This window comes from Neopsephotus bourkii, unplaced genomic scaffold, assembly GCF_033783945.1.
Source record: "Neopsephotus bourkii isolate Nb327-2 ecotype Australia unplaced genomic scaffold, CSIRO-AGI_Nbou_v1 NB_973, whole genome shotgun sequence".
NCBI lineage: Eukaryota > Metazoa > Chordata > Aves > Psittaciformes > Psittacidae > Neopsephotus > Neopsephotus bourkii.
The window spans coordinates 140,998-161,016 of NW_026901467.1; the positions used below are offsets into that span (position 1 = coordinate 140,998).

Below are 20,019 nucleotides of genomic sequence, written 5' to 3' on the forward strand. Positions count from 1 at the left end.
CACACACAGAGGCAGCATCCTCACGGCTCATTTTACAAGTATGTGGCAATTGAGAAACCAGCCGTGTGCTAAGAAATGTGCTTCTGCTTTCTGCAGATACACACTGAGGCTTACTGTGGGCTGAGCTGGACCAGCACATGCCTGCACCCAGGCAGAGCGCTTGGAGGGTCTTCCCAGGTGTTGGCTTTCATTTAAGTCCAAGTTCTTTGTCATTTGGAGCAGGAGCAGGCTGTGCAGAACTGCAGAGCATTTATCCCTTTCAGTACTCTAAGTATCAGTAAACCAGTAACATCAGTGAGAGTCTAATCTAACTTGAGTGTGGGTATGGCCACCTTCAGGTCAAGACGGTGCAGAAAGTCAGGTTTGTTCTGCTCGTATTGTTTTCTGTCACATTGACATAGGTTTTTGTTATTCACTAAATATAGTCTATTTTTAATATCAGTGACAGTGATCTGTCATGTTAAGACAATGGAAAATGAGGAGGGGTTTATGTTCTGTAGGTTAATGGAAGAAGTATTTTTGAGTATTTGTCATAAAATATTTGGAGTTCCCTGCATACAGTCAATACATACTAAAATTGGCCTATTGAAAAGCTCATTTTTCTACTTATCTGCCTTGGTACCTGTTGATTGTTTTTTCTTTTTTTTAAGTTCCTGAAAGTGATAACCAGCATCAGTTCAGTCAAACACTGCTATGAAATTGGCCTAGAAAACACTCTGGGTGTTGAACTAAGGGCAGTTTTACTTTGTTTCTTCCTCAGCTACTGAAAATATTCTTGCAGTTTAAGACTATTTCCCTGTATTTCCAAGCAGAGGTGGTCATCCTGCTCTTCTTCCTACCAGGCTGTTGACAGAGTCTTAGTTTATTCTTTATAATAGTATATTATTTTTTATTATTATAATTTATTCTTTATGTTTATTGTGTGCCTGTTTATTTTTTCCTCCCCTTCAGTATTTTCACTTGTTTCCCTGGCCATAAAATGATCTGCAGTTTCAAGTCTGAACTGACTTGCCCAGTCATCTGCTGTTAATTTGGGAATTTCTACCAAAAGAAACTAATAACAGTCACCCCTGCAGAGCAGCATGATCTGTTCACTGCTTTGGCCAGTTCTCTGCTGAGCATCAATGTCTTGACTGTAGGTTTATATCTGGTTTCTTAGAACCTGTTACTGGTCTTAACACCTTCATTATGTTTTTGTGTGTATAACAGGATTTGGCAGGAGCTAATTGAAATATTTTCCACCCTTGCCTGGGAATAGGGATATTTGTGCAACCAAAAGTGAGTGCTCTGTACGGTGCTCTGTATAGAGGGTTGTCTGTTCTAAGGGAAATAGTTGCCAGAATTAAAAATGATGGAGCAAACAGAGAGGTCACTCAGTGAGAGATACTTGAGGGATTTGACACTCTGGGACTGCTGGGAGGCTCAGTGTGTTGTGGAAGTGATGTGTATGGTCCTGGAAGGAAAGTTTGACATCATTTCCCCAAGCAATATCTAGCTCCTGGCTGCTTTCCAGAGAGTTTCAGCAGGAAAAGAGGCACAAGCATTTCTTTTGTATTTACTTATTTTTTTCAGGGCTGCCTTTATGTGAGAACTAAAATAAAGTCCTTTCAATTATAAAAGGAATTTGAGAAAATGGGAGCAGCAAAGGCTTAAAAATAGGCATGAAGCTTTTGAAATACTTCCTGCTGTATGTTTATACATTGCTTCAGACTGTCAAATAGCAGCAGTAATTCAGGCACAGCCAAGCAGGAACGTTGTGCAGAGTTAAGGTGGTCAGCCAAACCATGTAAGCTGATGTTAGTGTTCTGCTGTGGCAGTGCTGATGTTTTCCAGCCTCTCTGAGAAGCGATCATTTAAGCATCATTGCTTTTACCTGTCAAATGTTCATGTGTTACCACAGTGGAAGATCATTTAGCTCTCTTGATTCTTGATCAGTCAAAGTTGTTGTTTAAAGCATGTCTCTATGCCTTAAGTGAGAGATGGGAATGTGGAGGAGAAAAATAAGTAACCAGCTGGAGAAAATAACCAACCACTGACCAATCTCAGAACTAATACTCAAAAAGGGATATTTTCTCTTTCTCTCTTCTCCCACAGGAAGTCCCCAGCCATGATGTCTCAGATTATAAAGCTTGTCAAGCTGGTGTAATTTGTGGTGTTACTCACCAAAGTGGTGAAATGGTAGAAAGGTTTAGGTTGGAAGGGACATTAGAGCTCATCTAGCTCCAACCCCTTGCCCCAGGCAAGGACATCTTCCACTAGACCAGGTTGCTCAAAGCCCAGAATGAGCTGCTAATGTTTTTGCCCTCCTTTCCCCCTTTAGCTATGACAGAGGATCCACATTCAATGTGTTTGTGGGAAAAGGTCAACTTATTGCTGGTATGGACCAAGCTCTGGTCGGCATGTGCGTGAATGAGCGGCGCTTCGTGCAGATCCCCCCCAAGCTTGCCTATGGAAGTGAAGGTGTCTGTAAGTACAGCACTGGGCCAGCAGGGAGTTGACTGTGCAGGGGATTCAGCAGAGCAGATAGAGGATGGAGACACAGAAGAGTAGAAATGGCAAGTAGTGAATTTCAGAGAGGTTTTCCACTGCTCAGGGGTGTTTGTTAAGCCTGGCTAATCTCAGCAGGCTCCCTCAGCATGCTGAAGGAAGAGCTGTTGACTGTACAGGACCTTCAGCAAATTAGGCTTGCTACCAAAGTTCACTATTTATTTATACCTGCCTTGATGTTAAAAACTTATTGTGGTTTGTTATGGCAGTACTGCACACGTTCTTGTCAGTGCCACAATCAGCCTTGCTCTACAGACAGTCAACAAATGCTAAATCAAGATTGGTTTGCCTGATGGACATGTTTGATAACAGTTCATGTTGCCAGATACCCCCCTCTGTAAGCAGCTGCAACAGTGACAAGGGGCCAAGTGGATATAGGCATTACAAGGAGAAAGGTGTATACTGTGCCTGTTTTTTAGGATACGCATGGATTTGTTCCCTTTTTCCCTTAGAAAAAGGGAAATGAAACTGGTTGTGTTTTGCTTTTGCAGCTGGTGTGATACCCCCCAATGCTGTGCTCCATTTCGATGTGCTCCTGATAGATCTTTGGAACTTGGAGGATGAAGTGCAGGTTCAGACTTACTTCAAACCTGAGAAGTGTCCTCGAACAGTCCAGGTGTCTGACTTTGTACGATACCATTACAATGGAACATTCCTAGATGGGACCCTGTTTGATTCAAGGTATGCAGCTGGGCTGTGTGTCTTTGTGTATTTTAGTAGATATCTCATGTCACTTAAACCCATAATTTCCTCCCTCTTCACTGGTATAACAACTAATGTTAATTGCTGAGAAACACAGGAAATTAAAGCTAGCATCATCTGAGTGTCAGTAACTTATTTAGGGGTTATAGGAGAGAGGTACTGACTCAAACCAGTAAAACAGTACATTATTTCTTCATGGGCATTACAAACCCAGATCACTATTTACTGCAGCCAGCTCAAAATTTCTGTAACCACTAGCAGCATAGCAGTTCAAGTTAGAAACAAGCTGTATAAACTAAGCAGAATTCGTAATGAAACTGAGCTACTAGAACTTTCATGTTAAGATTTTAAGTTTGCAGCATGTAGACTTCATTGAAGTTTGGTGGAAGATAATGCCGTAATAACAGCTGCCATTAGGTTTGTGAGCCACTTTTCAAAACCTCTGCTAGTTTCCTGAAATAGCTAAGCACTCTGGAAAACACTTCCCAGCCAGCCCTTGGTCAGTCAAGGAACAGTATTTTCAGAGTGGCAACTTGGGAGTTATATCATAGAATCAACAAGGTTGGAAAAAACCTTTAGGATCATCAAGTCCAACTGTTCCCCCACGTCGTGGTTTAAGCCCAGCCAGCCAGCTTTTTCAGTCACTCCCTCCCCCCCCCCCCTTCTTGCCCTCCCCATACTCCCGAAGGGATGGAGAGGAGAATCGAAAAGAATGCGACTCCCACGGGTTGAGATAAGAACAGTTTAGTAACTTAGGTATAACACAAATCACTACTGCTACCACCAATAATAGTAATGATAAAGGAAATAACAAGGGAAGAGAATACAACACCTCACCACCAGCCCCCCCCAGCCCGACCAAGCACCGACTGATACCTCCTCCAACCCCGCAGTCCACCAGCCCCTCCGGCTAACTGTCTGTTACATCCTGGGCATGACGTGCTGTGGTCTGGAATACCTCTTTGGTCAGTTTGGGTCAGGTGTCCTGTCTCTGCTTCCTCCCAGCTTCCCTCCTCCCTGGCAGAGCATGAGCCTCACAGAGTCCTTGGCCAAACCAAAACATCATTTTTATCAGCCCTGTTCCCAGGCCCAAAGTCAAAACACAGCACTGCACCAGCTACCAAGAAAGAGAAAAATGACTGCTACTGCTAAACCCAGGACACTCCAGCACTTCCAGGGCCACCACTAACCCATGTCACTAAGGGCCTCGTTTACATGGTGTGTGAACTCTTCCAGGGATGGTGACTCCAGCACTGCCCTGGCAGCATGTTCCAGTTCCTGATTACCCTCTCTGTGAAGACATTGTTCCTACTATCCAGTCTAAACCTTCCCTGGTGTAGCTCGAGGTCACTGCTGGTACAGGCCAGGATGCTGTTGTCTTTGGCCACCAGGGCACACTGCTGGTGATACTGTGCATAGCATGGGGCTTTTAAAGGTTAATGCTGTTCTTTCCTGGGGCTGTCTATCACTTAGTCATGTTTTGTTTGTGTTTTTGTTTTCTTGTTTCTTTTTTAGCCATAATCGAATGCGGACTTATGATACTTATGTGGGAATTGGGTGGCTGATTCCTGGTATGGACCAGGGTCTCTTGGGAATGTGCGTAGGAGAGAAGCGCATTATCACAATACCACCTTTCCTGGCATATGGAGAAGAAGGAGATGGTAAAAGTTATTTTTTAATCTTAAGTAATTCATATTTTAAAACAAACTTGTACTTTGTGTATTTTAACTTTATGGGCAGCATTATTACTGATTCCAGACAGATGGAACAAAGTGGTGGAGAGAGAGGTTCAAAACGTATTATATGCAGGATTGGACTGGTTAGAAAGTACAAGGTTTTGTTTTTTTTTTTTTTTTTTTGATAAAATTGTAATCTTTATATATTGAAATTTTATTTCATTCAGAAAATGCAATCTACAAGATGGATTAATTGTCCTGTGAGGCTGTATGCAGCCTGCAGGTCATACACAGAGGTCCCCATGTTAAATGAGGGGACAGTTAGATACAGTTTGGAACTCATCCTTAAATTCTTTCTCTGCTCAAATATTTAAGGACATGTATGTGAACCCAAGGTTTCATACCCCTTCCATGAATTCATTACTGTTAACTGTGATAGCCATCTCCATGGATAACAAAACCTGTGTGGAGCTGGGTTTTGATCTTAACGGTTCTCAGTCAAAGCAACCCATGCTGTAATTTGTGTATTGATGGAAAGGTACTTTTTCACTGAGATACTCAATTTGCCCTTCTTCAACTCCATCATGTGGTTTCCTGTTTTGATATTAACATGATGGGAAGAATGGGTGTGCCACATATTTCTTCTAATGGTTATTTTATGCACTTTCGTGGAGTGTGTTGGAAATACTGGTAGACTAAGCCACGCAGCTCAGATGCAGCTATATGGACTAAAGTAGGTGTTGCTGAAGGGGCTGTTCTTAGTGAAGCAGTGCTATCACAGTAGGAACAGAAGGAAATAATTGAGCTGAAGAATTGAGTGACAAACCCACTGAAAATGACTGACTAGAAGCAGATTATGCTGATTTATTTTGGGAGGGGAGGAGCTTGATACTCAGCTGTTTCTTACCAGTTTTCTGCTCCAACACTTCTGTAGGTAAGGAGATACCTGGCCAAGCTTCCCTTGTCTTTGATGTGGTTTTGCTAGACCTCCATAACCCCAAAGATGGCATTGCTATAGAGAACCAGCAGGTGCCCGAGTCTTGCGAGCGGAGGAGCCAGGCAGGAGACTTCCTCCGGTACCATTACAATGGCACACTCTTGGATGGCACACTGTTTGATTCCAGGTAACCAGATGGTTCAGCCCTTCAGGTCCCATTTGCAATTTGACTTGTCTGTTTTGTCCATAACATACGGACATATATCCAGTTATTTGCTTTTCCTTCCTTTTTGCAATTGTTAAGCGGAGTTGGAGTCTTCTTAAAAAGCTCAAAAGAAAACTTTCAATATGGGAAGGAAGACAAAGACCTCTTTGTGTTATGACAGTATCACAGACGCCATCTAGGGGTGGTGATCCACCTCGTGAAGCTATGGATGCTTCAGACACGTGCCTGAAGACTCTTTGCCCCATAGAGCTTATTTGCCTAATAGGTGATACTACTGAAGAGAAAACAGATCAATATGATTCCCATTGTATGTCCTGAAAACTGTGAGTCAGCATGCTAGCGGCTCATTTGAGGTTAATCTCAAGAAGCTCTTTCCAGTTGCTCTTGAAAACTGGATCTTGAAGGCTGATGTCTTTCAGGACTGAACTCAGTGATGGGGTTTCTGTGGTAAAGGAAGAGGGATTGCTGTTGTGTCAAATTCAAAGCTCTGTGAGCATGTGAGACTCGTGTACAGGATTACATGATGAATAAGAAATACCCTTGTAGCTTCCTGCCACTTTTGTTTGCTCTTCAATGAGCAGTACTTCACTTTCCACTCTAGCTTTCAGAACAGTTGGCACAAGTAGCCAAAAAGAGTTGAAGATGAGCCATTGTAAAATGTTTTAAAAAATAAACTCATGGAAGAGTGTTTAGTACTGCTACAGCTGCTGTGTTTTTTCCTTCTGCAATAGTGAGCTGCAGAACTGCCCCTGGGCAGCTCAGCTACGGCTGTCTGGACTCAGAGGAGTTGAATTACATCAGTGTCTGTCCTGGTCTTGCTGTTCTTCAGAGTTACCTTGTAAAGATGAATTAAAACCTTTCTACCTTCCTTTCCTTGGGCTGTGCCTTCATGTAGCATGCCTTGAAGAAAGGCAGAAGACAGGCACATCCTTGTAATAAACCTCATTTGTTGTCATGGGCTTGTTTTATTTCTGTCATTAGGTGTTGAAGCAGATCCTTCAGCCTACGCAGAAGTGATTGGCATAGTGGGAAGGGAGGGATAGTATTGATAGTGTTTTGTTGATGTGACTCATTTTAATCATGTGCCTCCCACCTTCTTCTTGTAGTAATTGTACTACATAGCTGTGGTTGCAAAATGAGGTAGTCTGAAGAGTGTCTTGTGAAAATGAACATAAACTACATGTAGTTGATAAGCATTTACTAAAGTAGAGTCAGGGCAGAGGAAAACTTAAAGAAGCTGATTTTTTTTCAGTTACTTATCAAAACATGGTTTAATTTAAGATACAGAAATAAGTGCGATTTTCTGTCAAGGTATGGTAGGAATGTGTTTGCAGATAAGCTGTATCCTAGCCAGGGCCCCAGTGCCAGTTAGTGAGTGATGCACACGTCACTAACTGATGAAACGTGGTGGCCTAGATTCATTGAACATGGTGATTGCATTATGCTTCTTAAGTGCTAATTAATGACCTGAGCTGCTTTCAGAATTGTATTGCAAACCTGCTGCAAGGTTCTGTGTTTGCTGGAGCACACCTGACACTGCTAACATGCATTTCCCACAGCTACTCGCGGAATCACACGTATGACACCTATGTTGGGCAAGGTTATGTCATTGCTGGAATGGATGAAGGTTTGCTTGGTGTGTGCACTGGTGAAAAAAGGAGAATAATCATCCCCCCTCACCTTGGATATGGAGAAGAAGGAAGAGGTGAGCTTCCCTTTTCATTTGAGTCTTCTGTAATTAATGATGTTTCCTTTATTATTGAGTGCATTTGTATTTAGTTCCCCCTTTTTTTCCTGGCATTTAAAGACTTAGGTTGTTATTTTGTGGGCATAGAGCTGACAGGATTACACCCAGGATTTGCAGAATGAGTTTAATTAACTAATAGGACAGGAAGAATGCAGGACAACCTCACATGTGATTGGTGACCTGAACTCATTTGGATGATGGGTGGCTCAGACAGACTGGCACTTGGGTGCCAGGAGCTCTGCAGGGTGAAATCTTCCTTCCTTCCTTCCTGAATGTCTGCAAAAGCTCTGTGTGCTGAAGGAATTCGTTGTGGCTTCTTCGCCGTTCTTTCCATAGACACAGGTTTTGTGGATTCCTAAACCTGTAAAGGGTGGATGAATGTAACAGTGAAGTGTGTGTGTAACATACAATTAACATTCCTTTGGGAAAACTCATTAGTACCTGCAAAGATTGGTGTGAAAGGTTGAAGGTAGTAACCCTTCACACCGATCACAGACCTAAGACTGGTGTTTCAAAAGGTACCTCCTGGGATGTTACTTGGGAAAAGTGACTTAGAAAAAAGGCCTCTCCTTTGGGACTGCAAATTCTATGCCATTGATTTGGGAATCAGACTCCTTTACCAACAATCCCCATTCCTGGGTCAGTATGTGTCTTGTTAGTCCTGGTAATGCAGTTGCACATTGTCCTGGGAGGAGGAAGAAGTTGCTTTGCTGTCAGGATGTTGTAAGGAAACATCACCTTTTAGACATGGTGGCATTCCTTGAAGTGTGCGAAGTCCTACGGAAACTTTGATGCTCTGTAATGAATTGGTACATGAAACACAAATCAGTTATTTGGGATGGTCACAGGAAATACCTGGTTGTTGCTTCATATCAGCATATTTTTCAAATTCAGAGTAATGCATTTTTTTTCCTTCACCATTGAACTGAGGTTTTAGTGCTTTTCCATTGCTTCTCTTTCACTGGATACAGCTTGCATTAGTTGCACACACAGGAGATATAATCCTTTAATTCTGAATGAGAAGATCAAAATAACTTGGTAGCAGGCACCGTGGGAATACATATTCCTGCGGGATGCAGGGCCTGGCCATCATAAGCCTGTTTGGGTACCATTTTTTTCTCTACTTGCCTTATTTTATTCCTATTTAGGGAAGATTCCAGGATCTGCAGTGCTGGTCTTTGACATCCACGTGGTTGACTTCCACAACCCCTCAGATTCAGTCAGCATTACTGTGAACTATAAACCTTCCAACTGCACTGTCCTGAGTAAGAAGGGGGATTACTTGAAGTATCACTACAATGCTTCACTCCTGGATGGTACTTTGCTAGACTCAACGTAAGTATATCCCTGGTAAAGAGAATATCCCTGGCAGCTGGTCGAGGGCCTGGAGCACAAGTGTGACGAGGAGCAGCTGAGGGAACTGAGGGGTTCAGTCTGGAGAAGAGAAGGCTCAGGGGGGACCCTGTCACTCTCAACTGCCTTACAGGAGGATGGTGCTAGGAGCAGGCTGCTCTCCGCTCTCAAGGAACAAGGGACAGGACAAAAGGAAATGGCCTCAAGCTGCCCCAGGGGAGGTTTAGATGGAGATTAGGAACAATTCTTTCCCCAAAGGGTGCTCAGGCATTGGAACAGGCTGCCCAGGGCAGTGCTGGAGTCACCATCCCTGGAAGTGTTCACACATGATGAGGCCCTCAGTGCCATGGGTTAGTGATGGCCTTGGGAGTGCTGTGTAGTGGTTGGACTTAATCATATAAAGGCCTTTTCCAGCCCCTTGATTCTATATGATTCTACAGCATAATGAGAGAACTGGGAACAAAGAAGGTGTAGGAGTGTGTTGGAGAAGAATATAGACACTATGAGTGGAGTGATGAAGGAGGTTGTCTGTGTGGCAGTTCAGGTGCCTGGGCCAGTCCTACTAGAATGACACTGGTTTCAGCGTAAATGAGCTGCCTGAGTGTGTTCAGTTTCTTGGGCAGGATTTGCTCTCTGTGTGGGTTCAGTGCTGCCAAGAGAGGTCTGATAGGTAGGTGTAGGGCTTGTTAAAGCTGTCTTGAGTGTGGTACATAGTCAGTGGTCACCCATCACATCTGGACCACACATGGGTGCTAGTTTTCCATTATTGTAGTGTTGTGGTGTCAGCATGGAGAAACTGTCAGAGAGCCTGATTGTGATGGTAATGATCATTTCCTCCTTCCTGTGGACAGTAGGTTCATGAGGGAAGTAAGAGGCTGCTCCAGTCTGTCTCATATAGAACGAAAGTGAGCCCATGGCACGGGTTGCTGCAGCTACAAGAATGCTTCTGCTACCTTTTTTTCCCACCTTCATCTTTTGGATAGTGCAAGTGATCATTATTTGGGTTGGAAGATTTGGTTTTGGAAGGGAAGTTGGGAAAAGCTATTCTTAAACAGGTTATAATTAATATAGGAAGCAGCTTGTAGTTTTCACAGTGTTCACCATAGCTTGCAGAGCTGAAAAGCTGGCTGACATTGAAGCTCTTAATGTGATGCTGTAGGCGAGTATGTATGCAAGCAATGTGCTTGGAATCAAAACACCTTTTATATGGCAGGAATGCTCATTTTGTAGCAGGAAGTAAGGGATGTGGAGACGGTCTTATTCTAAGCAGTTTATAGCGAAGCAAAGATGATGTATCTTATGCCTCTAATTTTAAGGCTGACCTCAGCGCCACTGAATTGTTTTCTTTCCAAATAAACCAGCATATTCTGCGGTGATACTGCCAGGCCAGATAACCAAAGGAGACCAACAGGAGAAAGGGTCATAGAATCGTAGAGTCACAGAATAGTTTGGGTTGGAAGGTTGAAGGCTCATCCAGTTCTAACCCCCTGCCACTAGAGCAGCTTGCTCCAAGCCCCGTCCAACCTGGCCTTGAACACTGCCAGGGATGGGGCAGCCACAGCTTCTCTGGGCACCCTGTGCCAGGGCCTCAGCACCCTCACAGGGAGGAGCTTCTGCCTAATGTCTAACCTAAATCTAGGTCCTGCTGTTGTGACATGCACCATGTAAAAAATATTAACACCGCAGGCTCTGCTTTTAGCATCACTTTAACTTGTGATAATTTCTGATTTTAGAAACAAGCCACCAGCAGCAAGGTCAAATTCAAAATATAATGTGGTTAAATAGCAATAGTAGTATGTGAGATACTTCCGTGCTGTGTTGGTTGTGACTGCTGCACTGTAGTGGCTGATTTTATTACAGGGCTGGCTGATCCATGTGCTGCACCCTGATCCTCATGGGCTGGTAGTTCTGGGACAAATGTACCTCTGGAATATGGATATCTGCTAAAAAATCCAGCTTAATGAGTTAAAAATATGTGAAAGGCAAAAGCCTTGTTTTAAGATAAAATACTTTGGGGGTTTAGTTGGCAGAATTAATGATTTTAATTGGGTTTCATTTAAGAAGCCTATCATTTTAGTATCAGAGGACCTGTCAGCAGCAGGGACGCTTCTGTTTGGTGTTGGCCATAACTTGCTACCTTGGGAACAACTTCAGGTAACTGCTTGATAGAACATGTTGGGCATGTAGTTAATTTTTGGTAATGGCAGGACACTAACTAGAAACTGCTATTTCTGTGGTAATTTGGAACAAGAAATCCTCTATTGTATGTTGAGGGCTTTTATAATTCTTCTTCTTCCCTTCCTCTGCAGACACAGCCTTGGCAAGACCTACAACATAGTTCTGGGATCTGGGCAGGTGGTGGTGGGGATGGACATGGGCCTGCAAGACATGTGTGTTGGGGAACGTCGAACCATTGTTATTCCACCTCATCTTGGGTATGGAGAAGATGGAGTTGGTAAGTGAGTGAATCCTAATGCACATCCACTTAGCATCTCTTGAGTAACTGAAACACAAGTACGCTTGTTATTTGCTATGCTTTAGGGTGAGTTCCTTAATGGGATCTTTTTAAGAGGTTTTTCATGTCATTACTTTAGGATTCCTCCCCCATTCGTGAATGAAATGAACATACTGTCTGTACTGTGTTTTAAGTCATACTGTTCCTGTGGTCCATAGCCCATCCCAGTACAAAAGGGAACACACGCCCCAGTAATGTTGCTCTGTTAAAACACGATCCAGGCACTCTATTGTAGAAGGAGGTAAACACTTGCTCTCTGTGATGGAGAATGGGATGCTCATGCCTGGACATGCCACATGTTATGCGGGAAGCAAAACTGAAGGGGCCTGTTCCGCACTGATACGATAAAAAATTCAAAGAAAAACTCAAACCTCAGAAACTACGTAAGTCAAATGTGAGATGTGACATGGGATCAGTGCTGTTGAAACACCAACACGTCTAAGGCAGTTTGCTCTGGTTTAGAGCACTGAAGCCGATCCATGTTTCAATGACAGGGCCAACAGTGATAAAAAAGAACAGTGTAGAAGGGACAAGAACTTTCATATCCCAAGATAAGATATGATACTGGTCCTCTGAGTTAAAAGACTCGAGGAAGAGGAGTCAGGAGATCACCAACAAACTCTCATGTGTATGGAAACAATTGCAGAAGTTGCTGTGTTCTCTGAATAGCTCCAGAAGAGTTTGTGTTTTATAAAGACTGTCAGGCATTATGTGCCAGGCTTAATGGAGAATTAATTTGTGATAAGAAATAAGGAAGCATTTTCACTTGTACCTGTCTTCCATGAAAAAGTATGAGTATTATATATATTATTACATAAAATTGCATAGTTCTGTGTAATAAACTGAAAGTCTCATAACGTAAGAAGTCTGCTGTGTTAAATACCTGTCACAGGTATTTGCCATCATTCAGATTACATTTGCTACCCATGGTCTTAAACACTGGATGGTTGTTAGTTCCTTGGTGTGTACGCAGGTACCAGAAGAGATTTGCTTGTTTGCTAGTGGGCAGAAGTTAGAGATGACCTCCATTTTCTTTATCAAGAATAAATCAAACTCCTTCCTTCCATGGTTTCAGCATCTCAAGCTGCTGCAGCACTCCTGAGTGTCAGCACCCGATACACAGTGTATGGGGGAGATAAAAGAAAATGGATTAATTCCTACAGTTTTATAAGTAAAAACAAACAAAAAAAGGATGCAGTTTTATTCTGAAAGCTTCCTTCATGTCTTGGTCACCTCTGCTGAAGTGAACAGGAAGATTTGGTGGTTTGGGATCATGGGGTTTGGGGATTGCAGTAGAGAAGGCGCTGTTGGGGAGGGGCTCTTCATTAGGGACTGTAGTGATAGGACAAGGGGTAATGGGTTAAAACTTAAACAGAGGAAGTTTAGATTGGATATAAGGAAGAAGTTCTTTACTGTAAGGGTGGTGAGGCACTGGAATGGGTTGCCCAAGGGAGCTGTGAATGCTCCATCCCTGGCAGTGTTCAAGGCCAGGTTGGACAGAGCCTTGGGTGATATGGTTTAGTGGGAGGTGTCCCTGCCCATGGCAGGGGGGTTGGAACTTGATGATCTTAAGGTCCTTTCCAACCCTAACTATTCTATGATTCTATTCTATGATTCTATGAGGAAGAGAAATTTAATTACGGATTGAAAGGATATACATCCTTCAGTGTAAAAGAGGATCATGCCCCTCTGCCATTTGTTGTGACAGAAGGAGAAGTGCCTGGTAGTGCTGTACTGGTTTTTGACATCGAACTGCTGGAGCTGGTGTCTGGCTTGCCCGAAGGGTACATGTTTGTGTGGAATGGGGAAGTCTCTCCCAATCTGTTTGAAGAAATAGACCAGAATCACGATGGAGAGGTTCTTTTGGAGGAGGTAAGCTGAAATAATGAGAACACTAGCAGTGATTTTATCCAACTACCATCATCAGGATGCTTTCTTCTAACACCATCACTACAGATGTTGAAGAATGGGATCTCTTCTCTTCCCCTCCTCCTCTTCTTTGACATGGTGTTTTTGTCAAGTTAACAGGAAGGCAACATGTCAATTAAAATGTGGTTATTTAGCCTTAAAGATAGAACCAAAAAGAAGCAATGTAAGAACGGCTAAGAAAGGGGTTGTATTTTTTTAGTTTCTTCTTAACTCTTCCTTTTCACCTTTCTCTGTCATTCTGTGTCCTTCCTCACTTGAGTAGTGTTGCCTGCAGCACTCACAGGGTGGGCTGGGGCCCTATGGAACAGCATGAGATCCTTTTGAGCATTTTAACAAGCCAATGGGGTAAAACCAGAGTCTCATTTTCTTTTCCCCTAGCACTCTCTTTTGTTTTCCTTCCTTCTCCATCTTCTCTTGTGTTTACCTCCACTTTTGCTCTTGCAGAATAGAAAAGCATTTTTAGCACCCTAGGCAGTGAGTGGTATTGGATGTGACTGTTGCTGGCACATCCTTCTGGTCAGCTAGCAAGGAGGAGAGTAGAAGTGCTTGGCCTAGGAGGTGTAAGTTAATGTCAGGAGTAGCTTTTCTTGCTGAAGCTTATTTAACAAGAGGTGCCACAGCTCACAGGAGCTGAAGAAGTTGTGTTTGACTGTGGACTTCATGTCTTTGGCAAGCCAGCAGTATGGCTTCTGTCAGATGTTTTCTCATCACATTGAATAGCTTCATCATACGTATCAGGAAAAGGACTTTCAGGGAAAACTAACCTTGGAACCTTTCTTACTGTGGAGGCAAGCCAGAGGCATAATGCCTGAAGAGACTTTAGCAAATCTCATGGTGTTCTGATACTCAAAGTCTCATTTCCTTGTTTCACTCTTTTTTTCATTATGTGTGGTTTCTTGTAAGATGCAGGAGGATGTTCCTTTTACAGTGTGAGCTGCTTGCTTTGGCCTGTGAAATTAACCCACCCCTGTCCATATTCTGTGTCACTCTGTTCTACTCATTTTCCCCTTAAATTATGAAAAATAGCTTTTCTTGTTAGGGGTCCAGCACCCATTGGAATAAGTGAGGAAATACACATAGAGCAATTTAACCTCACGTCTGTCTGAATTAGTCCAGTTTAGGTTGTTAGCGTTTTATGTGTGTACTTTTACACACACTTAGTAAAATGCTAATAGTCAACAGGAAGTGAGTACTACTTTTGTAAGTACTCTTTCAGTTTTAAATGCCTGTCTCACTGTGAGCTGTTTTCTCCCCCTTTCTCTCCCCTCAGTTTTCAGAGTACATTCAAGCTCAAGTTGATTCGGGTAAAGGAAAACTAGCTCCTGGGTTTGATTTTGAAAAGATTGTGAAAAACATGTTCACCAATCAAGACCGGGATGGAAATGGTAAAGTTACTGCTGAAGAATTCAAGTTGAAGGACCAGGAGGCCAAAGAGGGACATGATGAACTGTAAAGAACCGAAAAGCAAAGTCCTGAGCTGAGCTACTGTTTGAACGTGCATACTGGAAGAGGTTTGGGCAGGCATGTTTTTTGAAAGGTCAGTGCTCAGACAGACAGCCCGCATCTGTCTGTCCACTGTGCTGGCAGGCTGCTACATGGGAAGAGGGTTTGCAGTTGGAATCATTAGGTCTATTTGAAGAAAGTGTTCAGTGCCTCAAGTTAGGATGTGCCAACAGATAGAGTATACAGCTGGGCCTGACCCACAGGGGCTGGCTTTCTGCTAAAGCTTAGATGCTCGCATTGAACAACACACAGTCACTCGGGGGGATGGGTGGGTGCATGGGCTGATGGATGGATGCATGGATGGATGGATGCATGGGTGGGTGGGTGGCAGGGAAAAAACTTACTGAGTGCTTTTAAAAGAAGTTTAAGATATCTTCTGTACCTGAAATATTTGTGCAGGAAAATGAACCAGCAAACATTCCCCATGAAAATAACCTGTAAAATGGGCAGCTGTTGAGCCCAGCTCCTTTCAGAACGCATGAGCTCTCTTTCCAGTAACTGAACAGACTCCCAGGACTATTTGCCATCTGATATGCGAATTGCAGAGCATGCAGCTGCTAGCTATGCCATTGCAGAATTCCGTAAGCTGTGAATTAAATTAAACAGGCCTAGAATTGTACCCATGTGTGTGCTGGGTTTTCACCTGATGTAGTAAAATTCTGCTACCAGCTGCCTTGTAGTTCATTAATAACCTTGACTCTGGCTGGCCTGTTCAAACAGTTCCCCCCAATGATGCCCACACCTCCCTAGCTGTAACCTTATTTATACTTTTGTTAGACTTCAGATATTACTATTCCGGGATCCAAATACTGTCATAAATACCAGACACAACTGATGTTGTGTTGGGCATCTGTCTCCTGTATTGGGAATGGTTAGAGTGAGGAGGAAGGACTCGGAGCAGAGCAGTCTGGCATAGCGAACACCCAAAATGACAGTGACACAATCAAGGAATAGAACTCTCTGGGTCTGCAAAAGCTCTGGCCTATCCCTCCATACCGGATCAGCTGGAATGGGGTGTACTCCTGAGACAAGGACCCATTAGGTCTGTAGACATGGCAGGCTGTTGAGTAGGAAATACACAAACCCCCTTAGTATGATCCCCCTCAGAACGCTGCATGTAAAGAGCACAAATACACATCTGGTGAGACACTGTAGAGGACAAGGAGAAGGGGAGTTACGTTCCATTATCTGCTTTGTGTCTAGTCTCTTGCTTTTCTTGATCTGTATGTGCGGGTTGGGAGCTCCCCGAGACCCACTTTTTAAAACCTGGTATTTCAATTGGATGAAAGCATTTTGTATTGGGGTTTTTAATAACAGTTGTTATAGAAGGAGCAATTAAATATTTTGTTTTGATACCATTAAATGTCGGATTACTGATCTTTTTGTTAAATAAAATGTTGATGACTTATTACTGCTCATGTTTCTTTTTTTTCTTTCCCCCCCCCCCCCATTTTGGGAGCTTGAGAGGAAGCAGGACCCCTTGGTGCAGCACTCTCCTCCTGCACACCGCAGGCTAAACCTGAGTATGGGCAATACAGCTATTAGTCTTCAGGAAAAATGCTTTAAACTAGGATTACAAGGAACAACGTTTCATTCCTCAGGTTAGTGAAAGCAATCTCCCTGGGTGTTGTATCTGAGGTTTGGTGCTCTCCCTGTGCAGCCTGTTCCAATGCCTGAGCACCCTTTGGGGAAGTAATTGTTCCTCATCTCCAGTCTAAACGTCTGCAGCTTGAGGCCGTTTCCTCTTGTCCCATCCCTTGTTCCTTGGGAGCAGAGAGCAGTCCTCTCCTGGCTCCATCCTCCTGCCAGGCAGTTGTAGAGAGCGGTAAGATCCCCTCAGTCTTCCCCCCCTGAGCCTTTTCTTCTCCAGACTAAACCCCCCGGTCCCTCAGCCGTTCCCCATCACAGCTGTGCTCCAGGCCCTGCACCAACTCTGTTGACCTTCTCTGGCGCTGCTCCAGCACCTCAGTAACTCTTGATGATAACTCTTGTCAGGTCATTAACAGCCGTATGAAAATGGGTGTTCAGGGAAGGAGAGACTCCAGCAATCAGCTGCTGCTCCTGTAACAGAGCAGCCTGGTTCCCAGCCTGGGCACCTGATTCCTATTAAGTAGCCAGCTGATGAAAGGGAACTGCCCATAGGCAAAGGTTGGTTGTAGGGTTATTAGAGGCTTACTAGGAAGGGGACATGGGTGTGCACCCAGAGAAATTCAGGTATTTATATTCTTTCTGTGTGTTTTCCTTGTCCTAACTGGACAGAGATGCTTTCTGGTATGTAACTGATTATAAGGAAACTGTAAGCCTGTAGAGGTCCCCAATACTTGATCTTGGACATGTGCTACAGACAGAACAGATACTGTGAGTAGAGTCAAAAAACTTGTAAATTCACTTAACTTTGCTGCTTATTCCTTGCTTTAAACTTTAAATAAGGCTCTTTTGGCTCCAAGAGAATGATCTGGGAAATGTATGATACCTTTCTTTCGAAGTTGACTCATAAGTTAAATATACTTTCAATGTTGCAAAACGTTTCTGATTAGAAACTTGACTTAGACATTTTGTGAATAATATCTCTTTCCCAGAACTAAATGCAGAATCTGGTTAGCAATTAGAGGGACTGGACTTCCTGGAGGAGCTGCAGTGATGATGCTGTTTGTAGTTAATTTTGCTTATGATTTTGGAAGGCAGTGTGAATTGAATGTATCAGTTCTTATTTCTAGCCAACAGACATGTAACAGAAAGATGGGATTTAGAAAAAGTGGAGGATATCTGAAAATGCATCTTATGTTTTCCACTGGTTACCATATAATCAAGAGTTATGGTTGGCAGTGGGATGAGGAAAGGATGTTGATAAACTGTACAGTACTATGTAGGTTTTTTAAACTGGACTTCCTGACTCAGGTTGGTTGTGTTGGTGCCTGTTCTCTCAAAAAAGCTGCACGTATGCTATCTCAAGAAGTAAATTATTTTGTGTACAGATCCCCTTTGAACAGGAAATGGGCTCTGTCAGATGACTGAAATATGGCTCAGTTGCTCCTGTGTCCTAGAAAAGGTTTGCTGTCCTGGCAGACCCCTGATGCAGAGTCTGAGACTGACAGGATTTAATGGCTGAAGGTGAAAACCCTGCAGGAGGTCTGAGCTTTCCTAGTGGGAGGGTGAGAATCCTTTTTTTTTTCAGTGATTGTCGGTGTGGACTGTTGTTTGGAGACTGACCATTCATTGTCCAAAATCTTCCTTACATAATGCATGGGACATGGTTGGTTGATCTGAAATCTTCTATCAAGGCAAGGAGTTTTAAGTATCCCTGTAGACGGGAAACCATCAAGTGATCCCTTCTGATACGCTTGGGTTCTGGGCAGGCTGAATAGTCATTTCAGTAGCTCTGATTAAGATGCAGTTGGAGATCTGCTTGGGTAACTGCTTTTAAAGATGCTGCCCAATGCTTTTCCATGTTGGACTGTCTGTGCTATTGTGTATAGTTTGGTTGGTTTTGTTTTTCTTTCCCCCCAGTTATGGGTGGGTTGTACAATGAGATCCTCATCATGCTGAAGGAGTGATGGCTTGGGATGGGTGAGCCTGAGAAAGAATCCTGGCAGGAGGACCAATGAGTTTACGTGAAATCCTGAGGCAGGCTGGATGAGAACACGGGACAGTCCTACCCACCAGAGACCAGTCTCACACCTTCTCACTGATCATCTGGGGAGTCAGGGAACTCTGTTATGCTTGTAGCCAGAATGATCTTGTGCCAGACAGTGTGTTACTGCCAGATCTTGTGCTGTGGAGCTGTGGCTATCAGCTACTTCTCACATTCTCTACATTTTAACTGTTATCTGTATTCCAAAGGTAACCCGCCTGTAAATGGAAAACTTTGTCCCAGTGTAGACTGTGGGGGTAATGCGTGGTAATTAGCCCCTTGCAAGCAGAGACTGGTTAAGTAAGCAGTGCATCCTGGCTCTGTGGTGTTTGTCAGAAGGCCTTTGCCTTTTGGACTTCTATTTGGCAGCTCTGACAAAAAAGCCAGCATGACTGCTTGTTTAAAACCCAGAACCACCAACTCTCCCCCTGCTAAAACCTTGACGTTAGCTCAGCTAACAAGTTTCGTAGGTGCCTGTAACCCAAAATGTAGATTGCTAAAGGCAGAAGATGACTATGCAGAAGGCTGCTCCTTCCTTCCCTTCCTGTTTTGCAGTACAACCATCCAGACCCTCCTTGGATGGTCGTATTGTGACTTGCTCCTGTCAGTCACACGTCAGCTGCAGCACTTGGTTCTATGTGTTTGTGTGTACCAGTGATCAGCAGCTCTCTCGGTGCCACTGACTCAGCAGCTCTCACTGCTTTCAAGCTCTCCCTGTTCTGGCTTTGGCTGACAGGCTCTTGGCAGGTCAGGGCTGAGGCAGCTGCTGCTGTGGTCTTCTGTCACTGGCATGACCAGGGAGTTTCCAGCTCTTCAGTGTGCTGCTGCCCGAGTCATGGCTCTAAAGGGAAGGCAGCCAGGACATTGTCCTCGCCTTGGTTGTATTACAGTTCAAGTGGTTTTCTCCAGAAATGGATTGCTTCTAAAGTCCCACTTGTGGGGATCTGGCTGCCCCTGTGCCAGGAGTAAGGAATTACATGACCGTAGGTTGCATACAAGGACATCACCTCTCAAGCAATCCCTGCCTGTGACGATGCATGCCTCTGCCATGCATTTGGAATACGTGGATAGTTAAATTTCAGTTCACTGCAGAGGCTGCAGCCAGAGGTGGGGTAAGGAAACTACCTCCATCTTGCCTCCTTGGAAAAGTTCCAGTGGCTGTAACAGATGTCAGTCTGTTGATTGGGACTGAATGTGACTGGTGCTACCATGTCAGAGTTTAGATAACAGACCACAAGTTGGACAGAAAGAGG

The 20,019-nt window shown here is 43.7% G+C and overlaps 1 protein-coding gene across 3 annotated transcripts in view; it reads left to right on the forward strand.

Annotated features, from left to right (window-relative positions):
* The window catches only part of FKBP9 (FKBP prolyl isomerase 9), a 32,159-nt gene extending 15,616 nt beyond the window's left edge, over nt 1-16,543 (forward strand). For all 3 annotated transcript variants that reach the window (XM_061359391.1, XM_061359392.1, XM_061359390.1), the window contains exons 2-10: nt 2,321-2,466; nt 3,039-3,228; nt 4,765-4,910; nt 5,860-6,049; nt 7,648-7,793; nt 8,984-9,170; nt 11,498-11,643; nt 13,412-13,575; nt 14,903-16,543. In XM_061359391.1, the coding sequence (XP_061215375.1) occupies nt 2,379-2,466; nt 3,039-3,228; nt 4,765-4,910; nt 5,860-6,049; nt 7,648-7,793; nt 8,984-9,170; nt 11,498-11,643; nt 13,412-13,575; nt 14,903-15,085 (1,440 nt within the window). In that variant the 5' untranslated portion in view covers nt 2,321-2,378 and the 3' untranslated portion in view covers nt 15,086-16,543. The remainder of the gene's footprint in view (nt 1-2,320; nt 2,467-3,038; nt 3,229-4,764; nt 4,911-5,859; nt 6,050-7,647; nt 7,794-8,983; nt 9,171-11,497; nt 11,644-13,411; nt 13,576-14,902) is intronic.
* Nucleotides 16,544-20,019: the final 3,476 nt, after the last annotated feature.